The sequence below is a fragment of the Thamnophis sirtalis genome, unplaced genomic scaffold, assembly GCF_051295495.1.
Source record: "Thamnophis sirtalis isolate CommonGarterSnake01/CBP01778 unplaced genomic scaffold, rThaSir2_p1.2 scaffold_2, whole genome shotgun sequence".
In the NCBI taxonomy this organism is placed as follows: Eukaryota; Metazoa; Chordata; class Lepidosauria; order Squamata; family Natricidae; genus Thamnophis; species Thamnophis sirtalis.
The window spans coordinates 67,737,597-67,756,792 of NW_028261382.1; the positions used below are offsets into that span (position 1 = coordinate 67,737,597).

The following is a 19,196-nucleotide window of genomic DNA, read 5'->3' on the forward strand; positions in this document are numbered from 1 at the left end:
TTTGGCGGGTAGGGCCTATTAGCCCCTCTGGATTGTGAAGAGCGAAAAGCTCCTTGTGCAATGGGCTCACCTCTTGTTTCTGCTCCCCCCCAAACAGTCTCGTCCGGCAGTTTGGTCCTTTACCAGAGCTCCGACTCTTCCAACGGCCACTTGCTGCCCTCTGCCCACAGCGTGATAGAGACCTTCATCTCCACCCACATGGCTTCTTCCACACAATAACTGGACATTTGGGAGCCCTTGCCTGCACCCCGAGGGACTTCTCCTGCACCCCATCCCTGCTCCTGGGAGGGAAGGCCAGGCTGTGCCCCTGGCTGCCTCCTCTGCCAGGATTTGTATGGCTCTTTCCCCCACCCCACCCTCCATCTCCAACTCACACTGCTATTTCAAAACTCCAAGCAAAACTATGCACCAAGCAAGCAGGAGGCTGAGGTGGAGCTTTTGCACAGCTAAGAAAAGCTAGAGAAAGCAGGCAGGCAGGGTCTGTGGTGGACAATGTTCTTTGATGTGGGGCTGGCTGCCGAGGGGTGAGGGATGGTGGAGTAGAACAACGAGGCTCCTTCTGCTCTTCAGATGGGCCTCCAGAGCAAGGACAAGGCAGAGTTGGAACAAGGAACAAAACAAGGGAGCACTCTTCCTCTGTAAAGGATGTAGAAGAGGCACTCACCTGGGGCACTGCAGGAGCCTGGGGAGAACTTGCTCTCCAGCCAGACTCAAGTGGGCTCTGGTTGCAGTGAGGCCCTGGCTGGTTCTCAGCCCACAAGCAGCCCCTCAGGCTTGGCCCCAGGTGGAAACTGCCAGGAGAGCAGTTCTGCTGCCAAAGGTCTGAACCACGCAGGGGATACTTCCTGGAACCTCTGCATGCTCCTGCATTAGTGCAAGGCACCAGGAATCTGCTCTGGCAGCAATCAAGTGCGACAGCTGCACCCTACATCATAAAAGAGAATACTGTTTTCAAAGTTAAATTAAAAGGAACACTCGTAATAGAGTTAAGAGCCTAAGTAAAATATGGACCTTGAGTTGAGATGCAGAAGGCTGAGTCTTGTCTCCCATTTTAGAGATAAGCAAACCAAATAGCTTGTCCTCAAAATAGTAAAAATTATTTGTAAATAGTAAAAATAGCAATAAATCCCCAAAGAGGGTGAGCATCATTTCTATAAATTGCTTAGCAACAAAGGGATTCTGTTGTTGCTACCCCAAGTCAAAGAATTTGAGACCACCTGCATTCCATCAGCTTTTCCCCCCTCTGTATCTGAACTGCCTCAACTCTCCCTTCCTGGATTCGGACAACACCCCCAAGTGCCAGGTTAGTTATGTACCACAGCCTCTGACTGGACATAATTTGAACCAGTTGCAGAAACAGGCATTTTTTTCCACAAGGGGTTTATTTTTGAAGCACAGAATACTAGCTGTGTTTTTTCCACTAGTGGTTGCTCATTTTAGGATCAGGCTTTGGAGACACCTGCACTGTGGCCAGAGGCAGAGCTGAAGCTGAAGTGTGTCTGCTATCACTGGCAACAACTTAGCCAATTAGACCACTACTCAAAACTTCCCTCACAGTGAACCTCTGGGGATATGCTGGCTTACTCTTGGCCTCGCTGGAGATCAGTGTCTCCACACAGAATGGGCAAAGCCAAGGTCTTTCTCTTGTTAGGAGAACCACAAATTGTTCACACGGAAGAAGCAAGAAGAAAATAGCCAGAGGGGAAATCACTGGTCAAGTCCAAGTGAAAAGGAAAGTCAGAAATGAACTAGGCATAAGTCTAGTCTATGCATCACACTGTACTTATTTCAGGCTCAAAATATTATTCACTGAGTTTTTGAATCATGTAAATCAGTAGCCAAATTTATCCATTTGGAGGTTTCAAGCTCCAGGTGCTGCTCTCAGGCCCCAGAGCACGCTGGAGATTTCCCTTGCAGAATCAAGGGCCTCCTCAGCTCTGTTTTGTAAATATATTTAACTTTTGGTCAATAAAACAAAGGAGACTCTGTACCTAAAATATTGTTTTGTATATTGACTATTCACAAAATGACCATCTCATAGAGACTGGAACCATATCTGCAAAAGCAGAGTCACATCATTCTTCAGATGGACCAGGTAAGAAAACAGAAATTGCTCTGGCTGCTCCCCCAGGTTTCCCACAAAGCTGGTCATCCATGCCCTCTCACCGTCTTCACTGCCCCTCCCTGATGTCCTGCAGCTCCAAGAGCCACTGGGGCTCACTGGAGAAAGCAGCAGTTGGGGTGCCCACTTTGACAGGCTGGCATGCAAACTCCCCTGGCAAATTAAATATTGGGGGGAGGGTCATTCTGTTCCTGCTTCTGTTTTCCTCCTTTTCCTCTTCCTCTTCCTCTGCATTATCTCTGTCCAACTGACAGCCTCTGGACTGATGGGACATGAGGGCTCCTTGTTCTGGCTATTACTTGCTGCTCCGATGGCCTCTGGCTGGCCACTTTCCTCTCTTTTCCCTTTCTTCTTCTTCTTCTTGACTTTTTTCCATCTGGCCTCTATTGTTTGGCCGGAGTCCTGGGCCACTGTTGGTGGCAGACCACTGTGCTTCAGAATGTCTGCTGCTGTCACTGCAGCTTCTTGGCATCTCTGCCACTCTGGGTCACTTTCCAGGCTGCTGGAAGAATCACAAGCAATGCTGGGGAGGAAAGCAGAGTTACATTTTTGCCCATAGTTGGCTAATACATACGTAAATATGCTTATTAATTGTTTACAATTATGAGACTGAAACGGCCCACTATTATGAAAGATACAGATACACATGGGAGTGAGGGGGGTATATTAATGAAGCCATATTAACAGCTGGAAAACCAGGTGTTTCTTTCCTTTATGAGTGAGTCATGCTGACTTATCTTTAATCACGTCATTCAACCAATATTCTTTATACTTCAGCCAACTTTACGTGCTGAGTTTGCACGAGATGCTTGGCTAAAATGTGCTTGTTATCCTGGGTGGACACAATCACCATGTTATGCAAACTGAGTCCATTGATGGTGCTGCATGCTGTGCTATGAGAGGTAACATTTGACTGGCATCAATTAAAATCTACTGCCTTGGTCCATCTCTAAGCCATGGCTTAAAGATGACCAAGGCTATCTCCATTTAATTAAAGACTGTTGCTTGACACAGTATATGAATCAGTTTGGTTTAGTGGTCAAGGCACCAGGACAGAAACCAGGAGAAGGTGAGTTCTAGTTCTATCTTAAGCACGAAAACTGGCTGGGCGATCCTGGGCCAATCATTAGGAGACCGTGAGTTTTACTCCCTCCTTAGGCATGAAGGATGCCTGGAAGACTTTGGGCCAGAAGACAGTGACTTCTAGTCCTGCCTCAGGCGTGAAAGCCGCCTGGATATCTGGGCCAGCCATTCTCTCTCAGCCCAACCCACCTCACAGGGTTGTTGTGGGGAAAACAGGAGGAGGAAGGAGTATTAGTATACTTGCCACCTTGAGTTGAATGAGATATAAATAAATGAAATAAAAGGCACCCAGGAGGGCAAGGCTGCCAGAGCCCAGATCCTGAGCCACCCTCAGAGACTGACTGAAGCCCATTTGCAAGCCAGAAGGCTTCAGTGCATTACATTAGCAGCCGAGGCCGTTGTCTGTTGCCCCTTTTCATGGCAGAGACCCCCCCCCCTCCCATTCCTCACCTGGAGTTGGAACGCTGCAACGCTGACTGTTTCCGAGGGGCAGCTTCTGGTTCCCCACCGTCTCCTGGGACAGAGGAGGAAAAGAGGCGAAAGCCTGCACCATTTCAAGAGGAAAAAGAGGGAAGGTGCTATGTGAGTCAGCTGCTCAGACTGGGCCAGGCAACTCTCAGGCTGCTTCCTAGAATTAAAAGCTAGGGCCTGAAAGGAGGAAGAAGAGGCTCATAGGAGCTGAGTTTCCTACAGCCCACATTGCAAACATCAATTCTGGTGCCGAAAGACGGACCCTTTGAAAGGAATGAACCTCTCACACACACAGCCCATCAATCCCGTGCAGCTCAAGCATCCATCTAGAACAGGGGTGTCCAACCTTGGCACCTTTAAGACCTGGGGACTTCAACTCCCAGGATTCCCCAGCCAGCACAGCATCCCTGTTCTAGAGCCCCAGCAGGCTGAACGAACAGGACACATCTTCCCCCAGGCAGGCGGCTCACCACTGTCTTCTTCCAGGAAGACGCTGTTCTCGTCTCGCGGGAGTCGCAACAGGCATGTCGAGAGAGTTATCGTACTGAAAGAAAAAGCAGGATCAGCACAATGGAGGGAGAGAGGAAGCCAGGGCTGCCACTCTGCATGGTGCCAAGGGTGGCTTGCAGGGAGTTTTCTTGTAGCCTCTCATGCCTGAAAAAAACACAGGCTAAATCTGCAACCAAGAGCTTGCTGATCATTTAACACTCCCAGCTGGCCCAAGTTCCCAGGAGAGCAAAAGCCCCAAAATCTGGGCCCCTCAAACCAGAGATATGGCCCCGACCAGCAGAACAGATTCTGTCCAAATGACTTCAGGGGACACTGGCCAAAGCAGGAATGCAGATGGAAGGAGAAAAAGAGCATAGCCAGAGCATCCAGAGAGGTCTTCCCCTCCCACACACCTAGAGAAAGGCACTGAGAAATCTAGGACTTTAGCACAGCTGATGGGGGAAGCAATGGACCTTTTCACCTTTTGACATCAGTTGTTATTCGATTAGTTTCAAGGAAGGAAAGTCAGGTTAATCATCTCTCATCTTGTTTCAACACATCCAGGCCACTTAACGGAATATTTTAAGTGCTCAGAGTTGCCGGATAGGGAGATGGAGGGCATATAAAAACTTTCCCTTTGATGACATTTATTCAGAATGTTGCACATTTTGTCAGCAAATTCATCTCTGGTTCTTCTGTTATCCTGTCACTGAGGTGTGTCACATGCAAACGCCTCCTGCCTGTCGGTCCCTCCTTTCACCTGCAACCTTCATCACGAGATAAACCTCATGCCTGCTTTCTGACCTGCGTTTTAGCTCTCCTGTTAATAAAACTTCACGTCATCCACTCCAGTCCAAAGGCCTCACATTCTTTCAGATTGATCCTCTCTTATTTTCTCTTAGCTTCATAGACCTGAGTTTTATTTATTTATTTATTTATTTATTTATTTGACTTATATACCGCTTCATAGGGCTTTCAGCCCTCTCTAAGCGGTTTACAGAATCAGCATATCGCCCCCACAGTCTGGGTCCTCATTTCACCCACCTTGGAAGAGTGACCACAATGGGAACCCACAACTCAGTCATCAAACAAAGTGGCCGCTAAGAAGAACTGTCATTGGGCTGATGATTTCATTTCAACTTTTCTATGATCTGCAAAGGCATAAATGCAAGGATTGGATGGAAAGTTACTTCTTCATCATAACTGCAGAGTCACTAAACAAGGTAGTTAATAAACGAGGGGACACACGCAATATATATATGTATGTATGTGTGTATGTATGTAAAATGTATATATTGACCTCTGCTGTCCATCAAGATTTTCAAGGAACATGATTGGAAAGAAGTGAATGTAGAAGTCGGACAACCAGCCTCGGTTGTATCCATGCAACATGAAGCATTCCCTGCCAAGGACCATACCAACCAGGTTGGCACATTTGGGTTAGAAGCACATCATGGAGTTTTATCCCAAGGATGTTCATGTGATTCTGTGCAGATCAGGATGTCTAATTTAGAAACAGCTTTGCAAGCAACAATACTGATACCTGCATATTACCAACCAAGAGGTATCTGCAGTATATCGATAAGTCCCTTGTAGTGGGAATGTGATAGCACAGTGGTTAGAATGCAGTATTGCAGGCTAATTCTGCCAAGTGCCACCAGTTCAATTCTCAGTGGCTCAAGGTAGACTCAATCTATAGAGGGGGCTGTAAAGCTCTGTGAAGGGTATACAAGTCTAGGTGTATTGCTATTGCTATTCAGGATTCTCTATGAAAAGCTCTCACCAGGCCATGCCTAAAGGGAAATGTTAATAAAATGCTTGTGCCTACTTGTCCAGGATGGTGTCCAGTTTTTTTGCAACGTGTGCTCGGAATTCTGGTGTGGTCTGCAGTTCATTTCCATCCTGCTCATGATTGCAGATCTTATCTCTGTTTCAGGAGAAAGAAGATTCAGTTATTTTCTGGTATTCCTTTCGCCATAGGAGTAATCTCTAGAAGATGTCCATCAAACACTTGCCATTTGGATAGTTTACTTTGAACAGAATCACTTGGATGGATTTGGGCATCCCTGAGAATGCTGGCACAACTGCAGTTCATGCCATCCAGGACAGATAATTCATATGAACTACAGTTTCCAGCAGTCTCTGCAATGATTTTGATTGCTGGGAGATGAAGTCCATGCACTTGAGTGGATGTCCCTGGGAAGCTGTGGGAGAAGAAACACTGTACCCGGTCTGATTTGGGATTCCTCTGCTTTCAGTGTAGTAGATCTCTAATTTCTAAATGTGACTTGCAGGAAATGATCCCCCATTCAGTAAAGAAACAGACTCCTCCTAAGTTAAGTACTGCCTACAGGATTTCTCTTCCGGGGCTGTGGTCTCTCCACAACCCTGGTTTTTGGAGGGGGATTACAGTAGGGAAGTGGCTGAACATTTTGATTCTTGACTTTGGGAAGCTGGCATGCCGAGAGACAAGGACTTCAGTCTTCTCTCCTCAAGTGTTCTTCATCCACAAACATATGTTTCTCTTACTTGTAGAGGGGCCACTGTTTAAAAGTAGATTTATGTCTAGTACAGGGGTGTCAAACTCAAGACCCGGTGGGCGGATCAGGCCCACGGGATGCTTAGATCTGGCCCGCAGGGCTGCCCTAGAAACAGCAAAGGACTGGCCTGCAGTGCCTTTGCCAGTGAAAACGGGGCCACGTGTGACCCTCCTGAGCTCCATTTTCACTGGCAGAGGGTTGCAGGAGGCCTTCACAGCCAGAAATGGGAGCTTGGGAGACTGCTGCCGCTTGCAGAGCACTTGGACCAAAGGCACCCCTGACATGAGTGACATTGAGCCCCCCCCCCCCCCCCCCGCCGGTCAAATACCATCCTGATGCGGCCCTCAATGAAATGGAGTTTGCCACCCCTGCTCTAGTAGATGCAGTTGGGGACAGCTCAATTACCTGATGCTGCGTTCACTTGCTCGCTGGTTCCAAGAATTCCAAGAATTCTCTGAAAAGAAAACTCCAAGTTAAAAAAAAAACTTCCAACATGAATTCACAAGAGTTGTGACTAAAGAATGTGGAAATATAGAAAACTGACAGCCGAAAGAGCCCTAGTGGTCCATTGACAGAATTTGACAGAAAGACCGGTTTAACTGACCACAGGAATGCAGCGCACAGCCTCTGCTTGAGCTTCATCAAAGCACTTGACAAAAGTCTCCCTTGAGAGCCAAGTAGAGAAGAAGTCATAAAGCAGAGGTCAGGCGATGCTACCTCCGAGTAGGTGCAGAGCTGGTTACCCCTGAGTAGATGCAGAGCTGGTTGAACTGCTATAACCAGAGAAGGCCCAATGGCTCTGTGCTGAGCTGGAGGGGAGCATCAAGGGGAGGATGGCAGGCTCTGTTTGATAAATGGCTTTGACAAGCAAATAGGTAAATGGTGACCAGTTTACAGACAGCAGACAGCTCGACTGCCTCGAGCAAAACCCAGAAGCATGAATGTAAACTGAGACAAAAGCAAGGAAAAAATAAAGGTATTTTTAAAAAATGCAGGGCGGATGAACCAGACACGTGAAAAACACCTGGATGTCTCAATGGATCACAAGGTGAATAGAAGCCAACTGTAGGATAGTGAAACAAGAAAGGCAGATATAGGTAGTCCTCGACTTACAAGTTCATTTAGTACTATTTGAAGTTACAACGGCACTGAAGAAAGTGACATGACCATTTCTCACAATTATTGCAGCCTCCCCATGTTCACATGATCTACATTCAGATGCTTGATGACTGACTTGTATTGACGATGGTTGCATTATCCTGGGGTCACATGATCCCCTTTTGAGACCTTCTGACAAGCAAAGCCAATGGGGAGACCAGGTTCACTTAACAGCAGCTGTTAAGTGAATCTGGTTTCCCCATTGGCTTTGCTTGTGGGGCTCAATTGTAGTCTACCGAGGACTACCTGTACAATTTTAAGCAGCATCAATAGATAAAGATCAAGAGGCTTCCTGGGAGGAGCTTGCTGATGGTGGCAGCTTAAAATAGCTGCCCCCGAATTCCTGGTCACGTATCTGTTTAGATGATCATCTATCTGACGTCTTAACAGGTTTCTTATCCTTCAGGCAAGAAGGGAAGAAGATATAGTTTTGCTGGCAAATGCCCTTCGATTTTTGCAGCTTCTGTGTCTGCAGAGAGAGGGGGGCCAGCCCAAGGCAGAACGGCGTCCCTGCTGGGAACTTCAAACTGCCTTGTGCAGTACAAAGTAAGATCTCTCCCACTCAGTTCACAGCTTTGATTTATTTGATTTTAATACGAGCTGAATCCGTTTACGAGGACATTAATTGTTTACCAAGATCCTAGCTTCTCTTTTTTTTTACAAGATCTTCTTCTGAAAATCTATTTACTCAGAGGCTTTTAAAATGGCGCCGAGCCAGCTGGATTCTCCTGTAACAATGATTATTTTCTTAATCTCCTTGTTAAACGCTACAGAATTCTAAAACTTCAAAGGAGTGTCTTATCACCCTGCCTCACAATCGGCCAGAAGAAACTTTTTAATTAGTTTCATTTTTACAAGACTTCCTTTCTCTCATTAATCTTGCTTATCTGGAATTTAAATGGTGATGAATCTGCTGAACTGTCTTGTTACAATGCTTATTTTCTGAAATCCTTGGTAAAGCTTTGCAAAGCCTCAAATTTCAAAACAAAGGGAGAAATTCAGCATCTTTTCTTATAGCTGCACAGTCAGCCAGTAGAGTTTTATTAACTGCTGGAAGATAAAATTTGGAATGGCCTCAAAACCAAATCCTAATCTGAAACCGTCGCCCTCTATTCCCAGGGGCACATCCCCAGTGCCTGGCACAAGGTTGCAGCCTCTGCTCCCTACGCCCCCTGCTGGAGATTTGTTAACGAAAGAATTCTTCTTGAGTGAATTAAGTGTGGCTCTCAACGCTCAGACAATTAAAATGGAAGATAAACTTAGAGATCTTAAAGAGGAGATAAAACAGGAGGGAAAAGAAGAAATAAAAGAAATAAAAGGGGAAATAAAAGGACTTAAACAGGAGTTGTATGATAAAATCGATGCCAGGGTTGTTAAAATTAAAGATGAAATGCTGGGACTTGTAACTGTATTGACAGAACATGTTTCCAGAATTGAAGATAGTTTAGAGGATCTTAATGAGGCTAATACCAACTTGACATTGAAAACAGAGGTGGTGGAACAAAAAGTTGAAAATGCTGAAAAAGAAATTATTATGATACAGTATAGACAAATGGAACTGGCATTAAGAGTAAGGGGGCTGCGTGAGGAGAAACAGGAGAACCTGAAACAGATCCTATCAGAAGCCTTTGACCGCCTGGTGGGAAGACCAGGGACTAAGCTCGACTGGCAGATCGACAAAGTTTATCGCGTTAACTCCTGAGTGGCAAAGCAGAAACAGCTTCCTTGAGACATCGTTATATGCTTCACTACAAGAGAGCTCAGAAACATGATACTACAAGAGTCTTATAACACTAAGCTCCAAATTGGCAGTCAAGACCTGATTGTTTTGAAAGAGATACCACCTCAAATGTTAAGAGCCAGGAAAGACTACGCTTTTTTAGTCGAAGAACTCAGAAACTGTCAGATACAGTATAGATGGGACGCACCATTTGGTATTATACTTACATTTGATAGGCAAAGATATCGCCTCAACTCTGTATGGAAAGCCCGAGATTTTTACCATAATATTTTGAAGGCTGGATATCCTGCATCATCTGGACCTGGAGAAAGACCACAAGAAGGACAGGACAGACAGCAAACTACACAACTATCAGATAAGATGGAGCATCTCTCTCTTCTAGCAGCGCAAGGTGTTATGGAACAAAGACCTAGCCGTATGATTACTAGACGAATGGAGAAACAAGCTAAAAGGCAACAACCTCAACAATCACCGGCCATCGATCAAGGAGCTACAATAACAAGTCTGGAAGCAGTGGGAGGAGCTAGGCCTAAGGTTAAACAGGCCATGCAGGAAGCTCTAAAAAAGCTTCAGCCAACCAAAGATGACAACTAAGATCTTAACATGGAATGTCAATGGATTGAATTCTCCACAGAAGAGAAAGAAAATACTTCATTATCTCAAACAGTTTAAGAATGACATAATTTGTTTGCAAGAAACTCATATCAAATCAACTGATCAAAAATATCTGATTAACTCAAAACTTGGTCAACATTTTGTAGCTTCTGCTATGGAAAAGAAGAATGGTACAGTTGTATACTTAAGAAAAGACATGAAAGCTGAATTAATTGAAGCAGATCCCTTCGGAAGATATATCGCGTTAGACCTAATCCTAGAAGGGAAAAAGACATTACTTTTGGGAATTTATGCTCCTAATCAACAACAAGATGGATTCTATAGAAATCTTCATGCCAAATTAGTACAATGGGACTATAGGTCCTGTATACTATTGGGTGATTGGAATGGTGTGATAGACACTAAGAGAGATAAGAAGACTTCTCGCCCAAATACTAAGATGCGAGCAAAGCTACCCAAACCTTTTTTTGACATGATGGACGACTTTGAATTGAGAGATATTTGGCGAGAAAGAAACACAGAGGAATATGATTTCACTTTCTTCTCTGATAGACATCAATCCCTTTCAAGGATTGATTTTATACTAATCACTAATGATTTGCTTTCTAGGGTCAAGAAGACAAAGATTGCGGCTAGGGTCCTTTCGGATCATAACCCAGTTTGGATGGAATTGGGAAGGGTAGTGCAGGCAAGAAGGTCTTGGAGATTGAATGAAAACTTATTTAGATATGAAAAGTATATTAATGATTGTAAAAAATTGTTATCTGAATATTTTGTTTTGAATATGAATAAGGGTACATCTATGGAATTCGTATGGGATGCAAGCAAAGCGTATATGAGAGGAGTGTTGATGAACATAAATAAAACACATAGATATAAACAAGGGCTAAAACGAACAGAATTGGAAGAGGAAATTAAGAGAAAAGATTTGGAGTTAACAACGAATCCAGGCGATACAAAGGTTAAGGAAGCTATCACCATATTAAAATCTCAATTTGACATGTTGATCTCTGACCAGGTAGCCACTAATTTATTATATGCAAAACCTTTTGTAACGCAAACAAACCTGGCAGATGGTTAGCTTATCAGATTAGGAAAAAAAGGAAAACTCGAAATATATCTAAACTGATTTACAGAGGGAAGGAGGTGTTTCAACAGGAAGAGATTCAAAAGGCTTTTCGGGAATTTTTTACAGAATTGTATAAAGGGTATAAATTTTTTTTTAAAATTTTTAATTTAAAACAAGTACAACATCCTTTTTTACATGCTATAGAAATTGTATCAGTCAGTCACAAATAAACTTTGGTATATCTCCTCCACAGTCAACGAACATAACTCCTGTTAACTCAAGTGTTTTAACTCAGATATTCATACATATCACCATCGTCATATATCCATTTTCATTTGACTGTAATTATTTTAAAATATTAATAATAATAATAATACTCTTAAACAATACATGCCCACACTAGTGGGAAAAAAGAAAATAAAAAAAAAAACCCTAACAAAAAGAAAAAACAAAAAAGACAAAGGAACAAAAAGAACAAGGCAGGGAAGAAAAAACAAAAAACACTGGTTGTTTTTTTTTAAAGGGGATAAAATTAATGGTCTAGATATAGACAAATATTTAGATAAAGAGAAAATACCTTCAGTTAGAGAAGAGCACAGGCAAAAATTGAATCAACCAATAACCTCGAGGGAAATTTTGCAGGTAATTAAGCAATTAAAGTTAGGGAAAGCACCAGGTACAGACGGTTTGACAGCGGTTTACTATAAAAATTTACAGTTAGAAATGGTAGAACCTCTAAGAGAATTATTTAATAAGATTCAAACGGAAGGTAAAGTGCCTCCATCTTGGAATACAGCATTTATATCTTTGATACCCAAAGAAGATCAAGATACTACCCAACCAAAAAATTATAGACCTATCTCATTACTTAATGTAGATTATAAAACTTTTCCTAAAATACTAGCAAATAGGTTAATGCTGGTTATTCAACAATTGATACACACCGACCAAACAGGTTTTATACAGGGGAGACAGATGAAAAGTAATGTCAGATTAATTATTAATGCATTAGAATATTTGGGAAAGAATAACCAGATCCCTGCTGCGTTTATATTCTTGGATGCTGAGAAGGCCTTTGATCGAGTTAACTGGCAATTCTGTTGAAGATATTGCAAAAAATGCAGATAGGAGATAATTTTTTACAGTCAATTAAAGCAATATACCAACAGCAAACAGCACAAATTATAGTCAATGGAAGTTTAACAGACTCTTTTCAAATTGGAAAAGGTACTTTGTCCCCGCTATTGTTTATTATAACTTTGGAAGTATTGTTGAATAAAATACGGGGCTTGGATGGTCTAAAAGGGATCAAGATTAGGCAGCAAGAATATAGAGTGCGTGCTTTTGCGGATGATTTGGTCATAATATTGGAACAACCGCAGGAATCCAGTATGGTTTTAATGAATACGATTAATCAATATGGTCAAGTATCTGGTTTTAAAATAAATTTAGGAAAAACCAAAATATTAGCTATAAATATGAATACTAAACAAAAGGAAGAACTAGGAGGGATGCTAGGATGTGAGGTAGTCAAAAAAGTCAAATATCTTGGAGTCAATATTTTAACCTCAAACAGGAAATTATATAAGCATAATTATGAACCACTTTGGCATAGTATACAGATAGAGATGAAAAAATGAGAGAAATTGCACTTATCTTTGCTGGGTAGGATAGCGGCAGTGAAAATGAACATTTTACCAAAAATTTTATTTCTCTTCCAAATGTTACCTATACTTAAAAAAGATGCGAATCTTTTAGAATGGCAGAAGGGTATCAACAAATTTGTATGGGCAGGAAAGAAGCCGAGGGTAAAGATGAAAATAATGCAAGATGTACGTGAGAGAGGAGGCTTGAAATTACCTAACCTAAAATTATATTATGATGCAGTGGCGCTATCTGTAATTAGTGATTGGACTCATTTAACTAATGATAGAATACTGAATATCGAGGGACACGATCTGGTATATGGTTGGCATGCTTACCTGTTATTCAACAAAAAATTGGATAAGAAGTTTAAAAGTCATATTTTAAGAAATGCTTTACTGCGGGTCTGGAAAAAATACCAATATAAATTAAATGACAAGATACCCATGTGGGCAATTCCTAGACATGCAATTGAAAATATGAACATAGCACAAAAACAGGATAAAACTACCTATAGACAGCTTCTCATTTTGGAAAGGGGGGTACTACAACTAAAATCTTTAGAGGTATTAAAAGAGAAGGTAGTTCAAACATGGTTCCAGTATGGGCAATTACAGGCCAGGTGGAAAATAGATCAAAAAATTGGTTTTATCCAAGCTGAAGATAATTTGTTTAAACAAATAAGAGATCAAAGCTTAATGCATATAAAGAGGATATATAATGTATTAATACAGATGGATTCGGAAACAGAATTAGTTAAAGATTGTATGATAAAGTGGGCTCAAAATATTGAAGAACCAATAATATTGGATACATGGGAAAGAATATGGGTAACAAATGTGAAATTCACACAAGCTCAAAACCTGAGAGAAAATTTTTATAAGATGTTCTATAGATGGCATTTAGATCCTAAAAAGCTGGCTTCTATGTATCCGAATGTACAGCCTAAATGTTGGAGGTGTGGTTCTCTCGATGCTACATATTATCATATATGGTGGACCTGCCAAAAGGTTAAGGCATTCTGGATAAAAATATGGTGGATTATGCAAAATATCTTTAAAAGAAGGATAAAGTTTACTCCTCAGTTATTCTTACTAGGTATATGTACTGACTTTACAGCGGTAGAGACTAACTTGATTCTGCACCTAATAACGGCAGCAAGACTGTTGGTAGCGCAATACTGGAAGAAGGAAGACTTGCCTACAACTCAAGAATGGACATTGAAAGTTACAAACTTAGCCGAGATGGCTAAAATATCGGCATATCTTAAAGATCACTCAAATGAGAGATATAAACGAGACTGGAAAAAATGGATTGACTATATACAAAATAAATACGGGACCAAGAAATTCCAGTTAGCCTATGCTTAAGATCAGAAATGATTTAAATTGTTTAAAGTTAGCTCAGCAAGAAGAAGCTAAGATCAATGTGGAGATGTCATTAATTTCTTTATTTCTTTTTTCTCAATAGATTTTAGACTGTGTTTGTTAAAAATCCATACCGTGTACGGGTTGATTTGATTTGATTTGATTGTATTTATAAGCCACCCTTTTCCCACGAAGGGGACTCAGGGCGGCTCACAATTCAAATCAGGGAAGGGGGTACAGACAAAAGTAAAAATGAAACATAACAGTGCATAATTTAAAAACACACAACAGTCATACCATTCGAGACGGGGGCAACAGCTCTTTAGCCCCAGGCCTGTCGGAACAGCCAGGTTTTAAGGGCTTTGCGGAAGGCCTGGAGGGTGGTGAGGGTTCGAATCTCCATAGGGAGTTCGTTCCAGAGGGTCGGAGCAGCCACAGAGAAGGCTCTCCTCCGGGTAGTCGACAGTCGACACTGGCCGGCGGATGGAATTCGGAGGAGCCCTAATCTGTGGGATCTAATCGGTCTAGTGGAGGTGATTGGCAGCAGGCGGTCTCTCAAGTACCCAGGTCCAATACCATGAAGGGCTTTATAAGTGACGACTAGCGCCTTGAAGCGTATCCGGAGACCAATAGGCAGCCAGTGCAGCTCGCGGAGGACAGGTGTTACGTGGGTGAACCGAGGTGCACCCACGATCGCTCGCGCGGCCGCATTCTGGACAAGCTGAAGTCTCCGAATGCTCTTCAAGGGCTGCCCCATGTAGAGCACGTTGCAGTAATCCAGTCTAGAGGTCACAAGGGCGCGAGTGACTGTTGTGAGGGCCTCCCGGTTCAGGTAGGGACACAACTGGTGCACCAGGCGAACCTGGGCAAATTCCCCCCTGGTCACAGCCGACAAGTAGTGTTCAAAAGTCAGCTGTGGGTCCAGGACTCCCAAATTGCGAACCCTGTCTGAGGGGCGTACTGTTTGACCCCCCAGCCTGAGAGATGGAACACTTGGCCAATTAGTAGGAGGGAAACACACCAGCCACTCGGTCTTATCCGGATTGAGTACAAGCTTGTTAACCCCCATCCAGTCCGTAACAGCCTCGAGGCCCTGGCACATCACGTCAACCGCTTCACTGAGTTGGCACGGGGCGGACAGATACAGCTGCGTATCGTCCGCATACTGATGGTATTTTATCCCGTGCTGTCGAATGATCTCACCCAGCGGCTTCATGTAGATATTAAACAGGAGGGGGGACAGGACCGAACCCTGCGGCACCCCATAATTCAGGGGCCTAGGGGTCGATCTCTGCCCTCCGACCAACACCGACTGCAACCTGTCCGAGAGGTAAGAGGAGAACCACCGTAGGACAGTTCCTCCCACCCCCACCTCCCGCAGTCGTCGCAGAAGGATACCATGGTCGATGGTATCGAAGGCCGCTGAGAGGTCAAGGAGCACTAGGACGGAGGCATAACCTCCATCCCTGGCTCTCCAGAGATCATCGATCAATGCGACCAAAGCGGTTTCCGTGCTGTAGCCAGGCCTAAATCCCGACTGGAAGGGATCTAGATAATCGGTTTCTTCTAAGGACCGCCAGAGCTGAAAGGCCACCACTTTCTCAACAACCTTCCCCACAAAGGGGAGGTTGGAGACTGGACGATAGTTGTTTAAAACGGCTGGATCCAAAGATGGCTTTTTCAGAAGGGGTCTCACCACCGCCGCCTTTAGAGCGGGGGGAAAGAACCCCTCCCGAAGGGAGGCGGTAACAACCGCCTGGATCCAGCCCCGTGTCACCTCCCTGCTGTTAGCGACCAGCCAGGAGGGGCACGGGTCCAGTACACATGTGGAGGCACTTACAGCTCCCATGGCCTTGTCCACGTTCTCAGGGGTAACAGCTTGAAAATCAATCCAGTGATGTCCTACCAGATTCTCCCCTGGTGCCTCAGCTGGCTCTGCGCAATTGGAGTCCAGGTCCGTCCGAAGCCGAGCAACTTTATCCGTGAGGAATTGGACGTAATCCTCAGCTCTGCCTTGCAAAGGGTCGCTCGTATCCCTCCTATTTAGGAGGGAACAGGTTATCCTGAACAAGGCGGCTGGACGTGACTCAGCGGAAGCAATCAGAGAGGCAATGTGTGTTCTTTTTGTCGTCCTAATTGCCCGAAGGTAGGCTCTGATGCTGGATGTTAAAAGCGCTCGGTCTGACTCAGACTTACTGGATCTCCATTGTTGCTCTAGGCGTCTCTTTCGGCGCTTCATCTCCCGGAGTTCCTCAGTAAACCAAGGAGCCCTCCTGGATCCACTGCCTCGGATCGGCCGTAAAGGCGCAATCCGGTTAAGAGCCCCTGCCGCTGCTGAATTCCAAGCAGCAACCAGAGTCTCCGCCGGGCTGCAGGCGAAGGTATCAGGAACAACACCAAGCTCCGTCTGAAAGCCCAAAGGGTCCATAAGGCGCCTGGGGTGGAACCACCTAATCGGTTCCTCCTCCCTACAGTGGGGGTTTTTGGTCTCCAAAAGTCAAGCCTCAGTAGGTAGTGGTCCAACCATGACAGGGGTAAGATCTCGCTACCCCTCAAACCAAGATCACAATTCCACTGCTCCGAGAGGAATACGAGGTCGAGCATGTGACCCGCCGAGTGAGTCGGACCCCGAATTACTTGGGCCAAGCCCATGGCTGTCATGGAAGCCATGAACTCCTGCGCTCCATCAGAGTGTTCACCGAGCGAAGGCAAATTGAAATTCCCCAGAACCATAAGCCTGGGAAACTCAATTGCCAGCTCAGCTACTGACTCGAGGAGCGAGGGGAGGGCTGCTGCAACGGGTTCTGGGAAGTCGGGGGGGGGGGGGGGAAGGAGGAGGGGGGTTGGGGGGAGGGTGGAGGGGTATACATTAGGCTAGACAAGAATTTGGTGGTATACTAGAACTATTTTGACACACAAAAAATTGTACTCCGATGTCTTACTGATTGAGGAATGATGAAATGTTTGTTTTAAAATAAAATAAAATTTTTGAATACAGAGTCAAAAAAAATAAAAAATAAAGATCAAGATAAAATAAGTAATCATTTCTTTCTGTCCTACGCTGATCAAATGGCACCTGATATATGAATTCCAGTCCTGGATACTGTACAGGTAGTCCTTGCTTACTGACTACTCATTTAGCAACCATCTGAAATTACGACAGCCCCGAAAAGATGATTTACAATTGTTCTTGAAGTTGTGGCCATCACAGCATCCAAACAGCCATGTGACCATCACCGCAACCTCTGCTGTCATTTCTGACAAGCAAAGACTATGGAAAGCTGGCTGGAAGTCACAAAATGTCATACTTAATGACTGCAGATGATTCACTTAACAACCACATCACTTAGCAACGGACTGTCCCAACTGCAGCCAGCAAATGAGGACTACTTGTACTGCATTTTAGGAGAGGCATTTGCCTAGGGGAGGAGGGACGTAATTGAGACAAGGTGCTTGGAAGTTGAGGAATAGAAGGTTGGTGGCTTTTGGCACATTTAGTCTGGAGAAGAGAACTCTGACCCCAATTTCTCTCCACCATTTAATGCTGAATTCTTTGTCCTTAAGACCTTTCCTTGAAGTGATACATGAAGACAGGCGAAACCTGCAGGTGCTGGGAAAGGCTTTCTCAACAAGTGATGCCGAAACAAGCTCTGCATAGGAATTTTTCCCACTTGGGAGGCAACACCACCAATTCCTGTTTTTTAAATCCCTCTGGAGCTACATTCACTTGCATTCCACCTGTTGCACAAAGATCTGCTCACGTGAGGCAGCTCTCTTCACTCTGTCAGTTGATCCACTTTCATAAAATGTCAGCACATAATAAGGGAAGGCTGGATTGTTTTTGCATGCCAGCCATTTTCTCATCGCTCCCAGTCAACATAAGGAAGAGTGTTGCTTCCTGCCCCAAGTTTTTCTTTTAACCAGACAGAGCATAAATATCTAAAAACATCAGCAACACACACAGGATCAGAATTACTGCAAAACAAGTCTTGGCCACAGAGGGATATATAAGCACCACTACTACCAATTTCTGCCCGTTTTCCAATGCTCCTCCACTTGTCTGAGGGTGTCTGGCTGGACTTTGCTTGTCAGAAGGTCGCAAAAGGTGGATTTCATTAGCCCAGGATGTGGCAACCGTCATAAATATGAACCAGTTTGCCAAAGATGTGAATCCCGACCATGGGTTCCCTCAACGGTAGTTGTGTGGAAAATTGTCGTAAATCTCCTCTTTCAGTGCCGTTGTAACTTCGAATGGTCACTATACGAACCGTTTTAAGTCGAGGGTTACCTGTTTAAATGTTTGTGTGTGTGTACATGTGTTTGTATATAAAACATAGGTATATTTTATGATACACATAACCCCTCAAGACTGCATCGTGGCAGCAAACGAAGCGCCCGCCTAAGAGAAAGGCCGCCGCGGGTGCTAATTCTTCAGGCCCCAAGTCGCCGGGAAAGGCTCGGGCTGCCTCTCGGGGACGCCCAGGGCCGGCGTGGGCACACAGCTCTCTTGGTAACCGGGGCGCCGTCGCCACCAGACGGATCGAGATACCTTCCCGGAGGCCGCAGAGGAGGCCCGGCGCGCTCGGCACTCGCAAGCCAAGAAGCCCTACCGATTGGAGACACGGCTGCCGCTCGGCCGAGCGCCGGATCCCAGGCCGCCTCCCGCAGGCGCTGCCAGGCCGCCGCGTCTTCCTCGCTGTCGCTTGCCTCAAGCGCCGCCATCCCCGAACTGTGCTGGTCGCGGATCACTCTGGGAGTCGTAGTCCGGTGCCGCTGAGGCGCGCCGGCGGTGGGGAGGGAGGGCCTGAGGCCTCCCGCGGGATCTGGATCAGGAAAGGCCGCTGCTCCCTGAACCGCCTCCAGGCCGCGCGGACGGATCCCTCGCGCCGGACCTTTC

The 19,196-nt window shown here is 44.8% G+C and overlaps 2 protein-coding genes across 3 annotated transcripts in view; one reads left to right on the forward strand and one right to left on the reverse strand.

Moving 5' to 3' along the window:
* HNF1A (HNF1 homeobox A) overlaps positions 1–1,990 on the forward strand; it is a 28,393-nt gene extending 26,403 nt beyond the window's left edge. For both annotated transcript variants that reach the window (XM_087705871.1, XM_087705872.1), the window contains exon 10: positions 98–1,990. In XM_087705871.1, the coding sequence (XP_087561997.1) occupies positions 98–219 (122 nt within the window). In that variant the 3' untranslated portion in view covers positions 220–1,990. The remainder of the gene's footprint in view (positions 1–97) is intronic.
* Positions 1,989–19,187, reverse strand: CUNH12orf43 (chromosome unknown C12orf43 homolog). The gene is made up of 6 exons (XM_087705874.1): positions 18,910–19,187; positions 7,111–7,159; positions 5,994–6,092; positions 4,147–4,220; positions 3,656–3,749; positions 1,989–2,645 (listed from the first exon to the last, which is right to left on the reverse strand). Exons 1-6 carry the CDS (start codon positions 19,019–19,021, stop codon positions 2,303–2,305), a joined length of 771 nt encoding a protein of 256 aa, XP_087562000.1. The 5' UTR covers positions 19,022–19,187; the 3' UTR covers positions 1,989–2,302.
* Between the last annotated feature and the right edge of the window lie 9 nt (positions 19,188–19,196).

What these genes read in the sequence shown, in the direction of transcription:
- CUNH12orf43 (XM_087705874.1), bottom strand. Translation starts at nt 19,021, where the DNA reads ATGGCGGCGCTTGAGGCAAGCGACAGCGAGGAAGACGCGGCGGCCTGG. An exon ending in GGCAGCCGTGTCTCCAATCG is followed by an intron (nt 7,160 to 18,909) that starts GTAGGGCTTCTT and finishes TTTTCTTTTCAG; the next exon opens with AGAATTCTTGGAATTCTTGG. An exon ending in GCAAGTGAACGCAGCATCAG is followed by an intron (nt 6,093 to 7,110) that starts GTAATTGAGCTG and finishes CTCCTGAAACAG; the next exon opens with AGATAAGATCTGCAATCATG.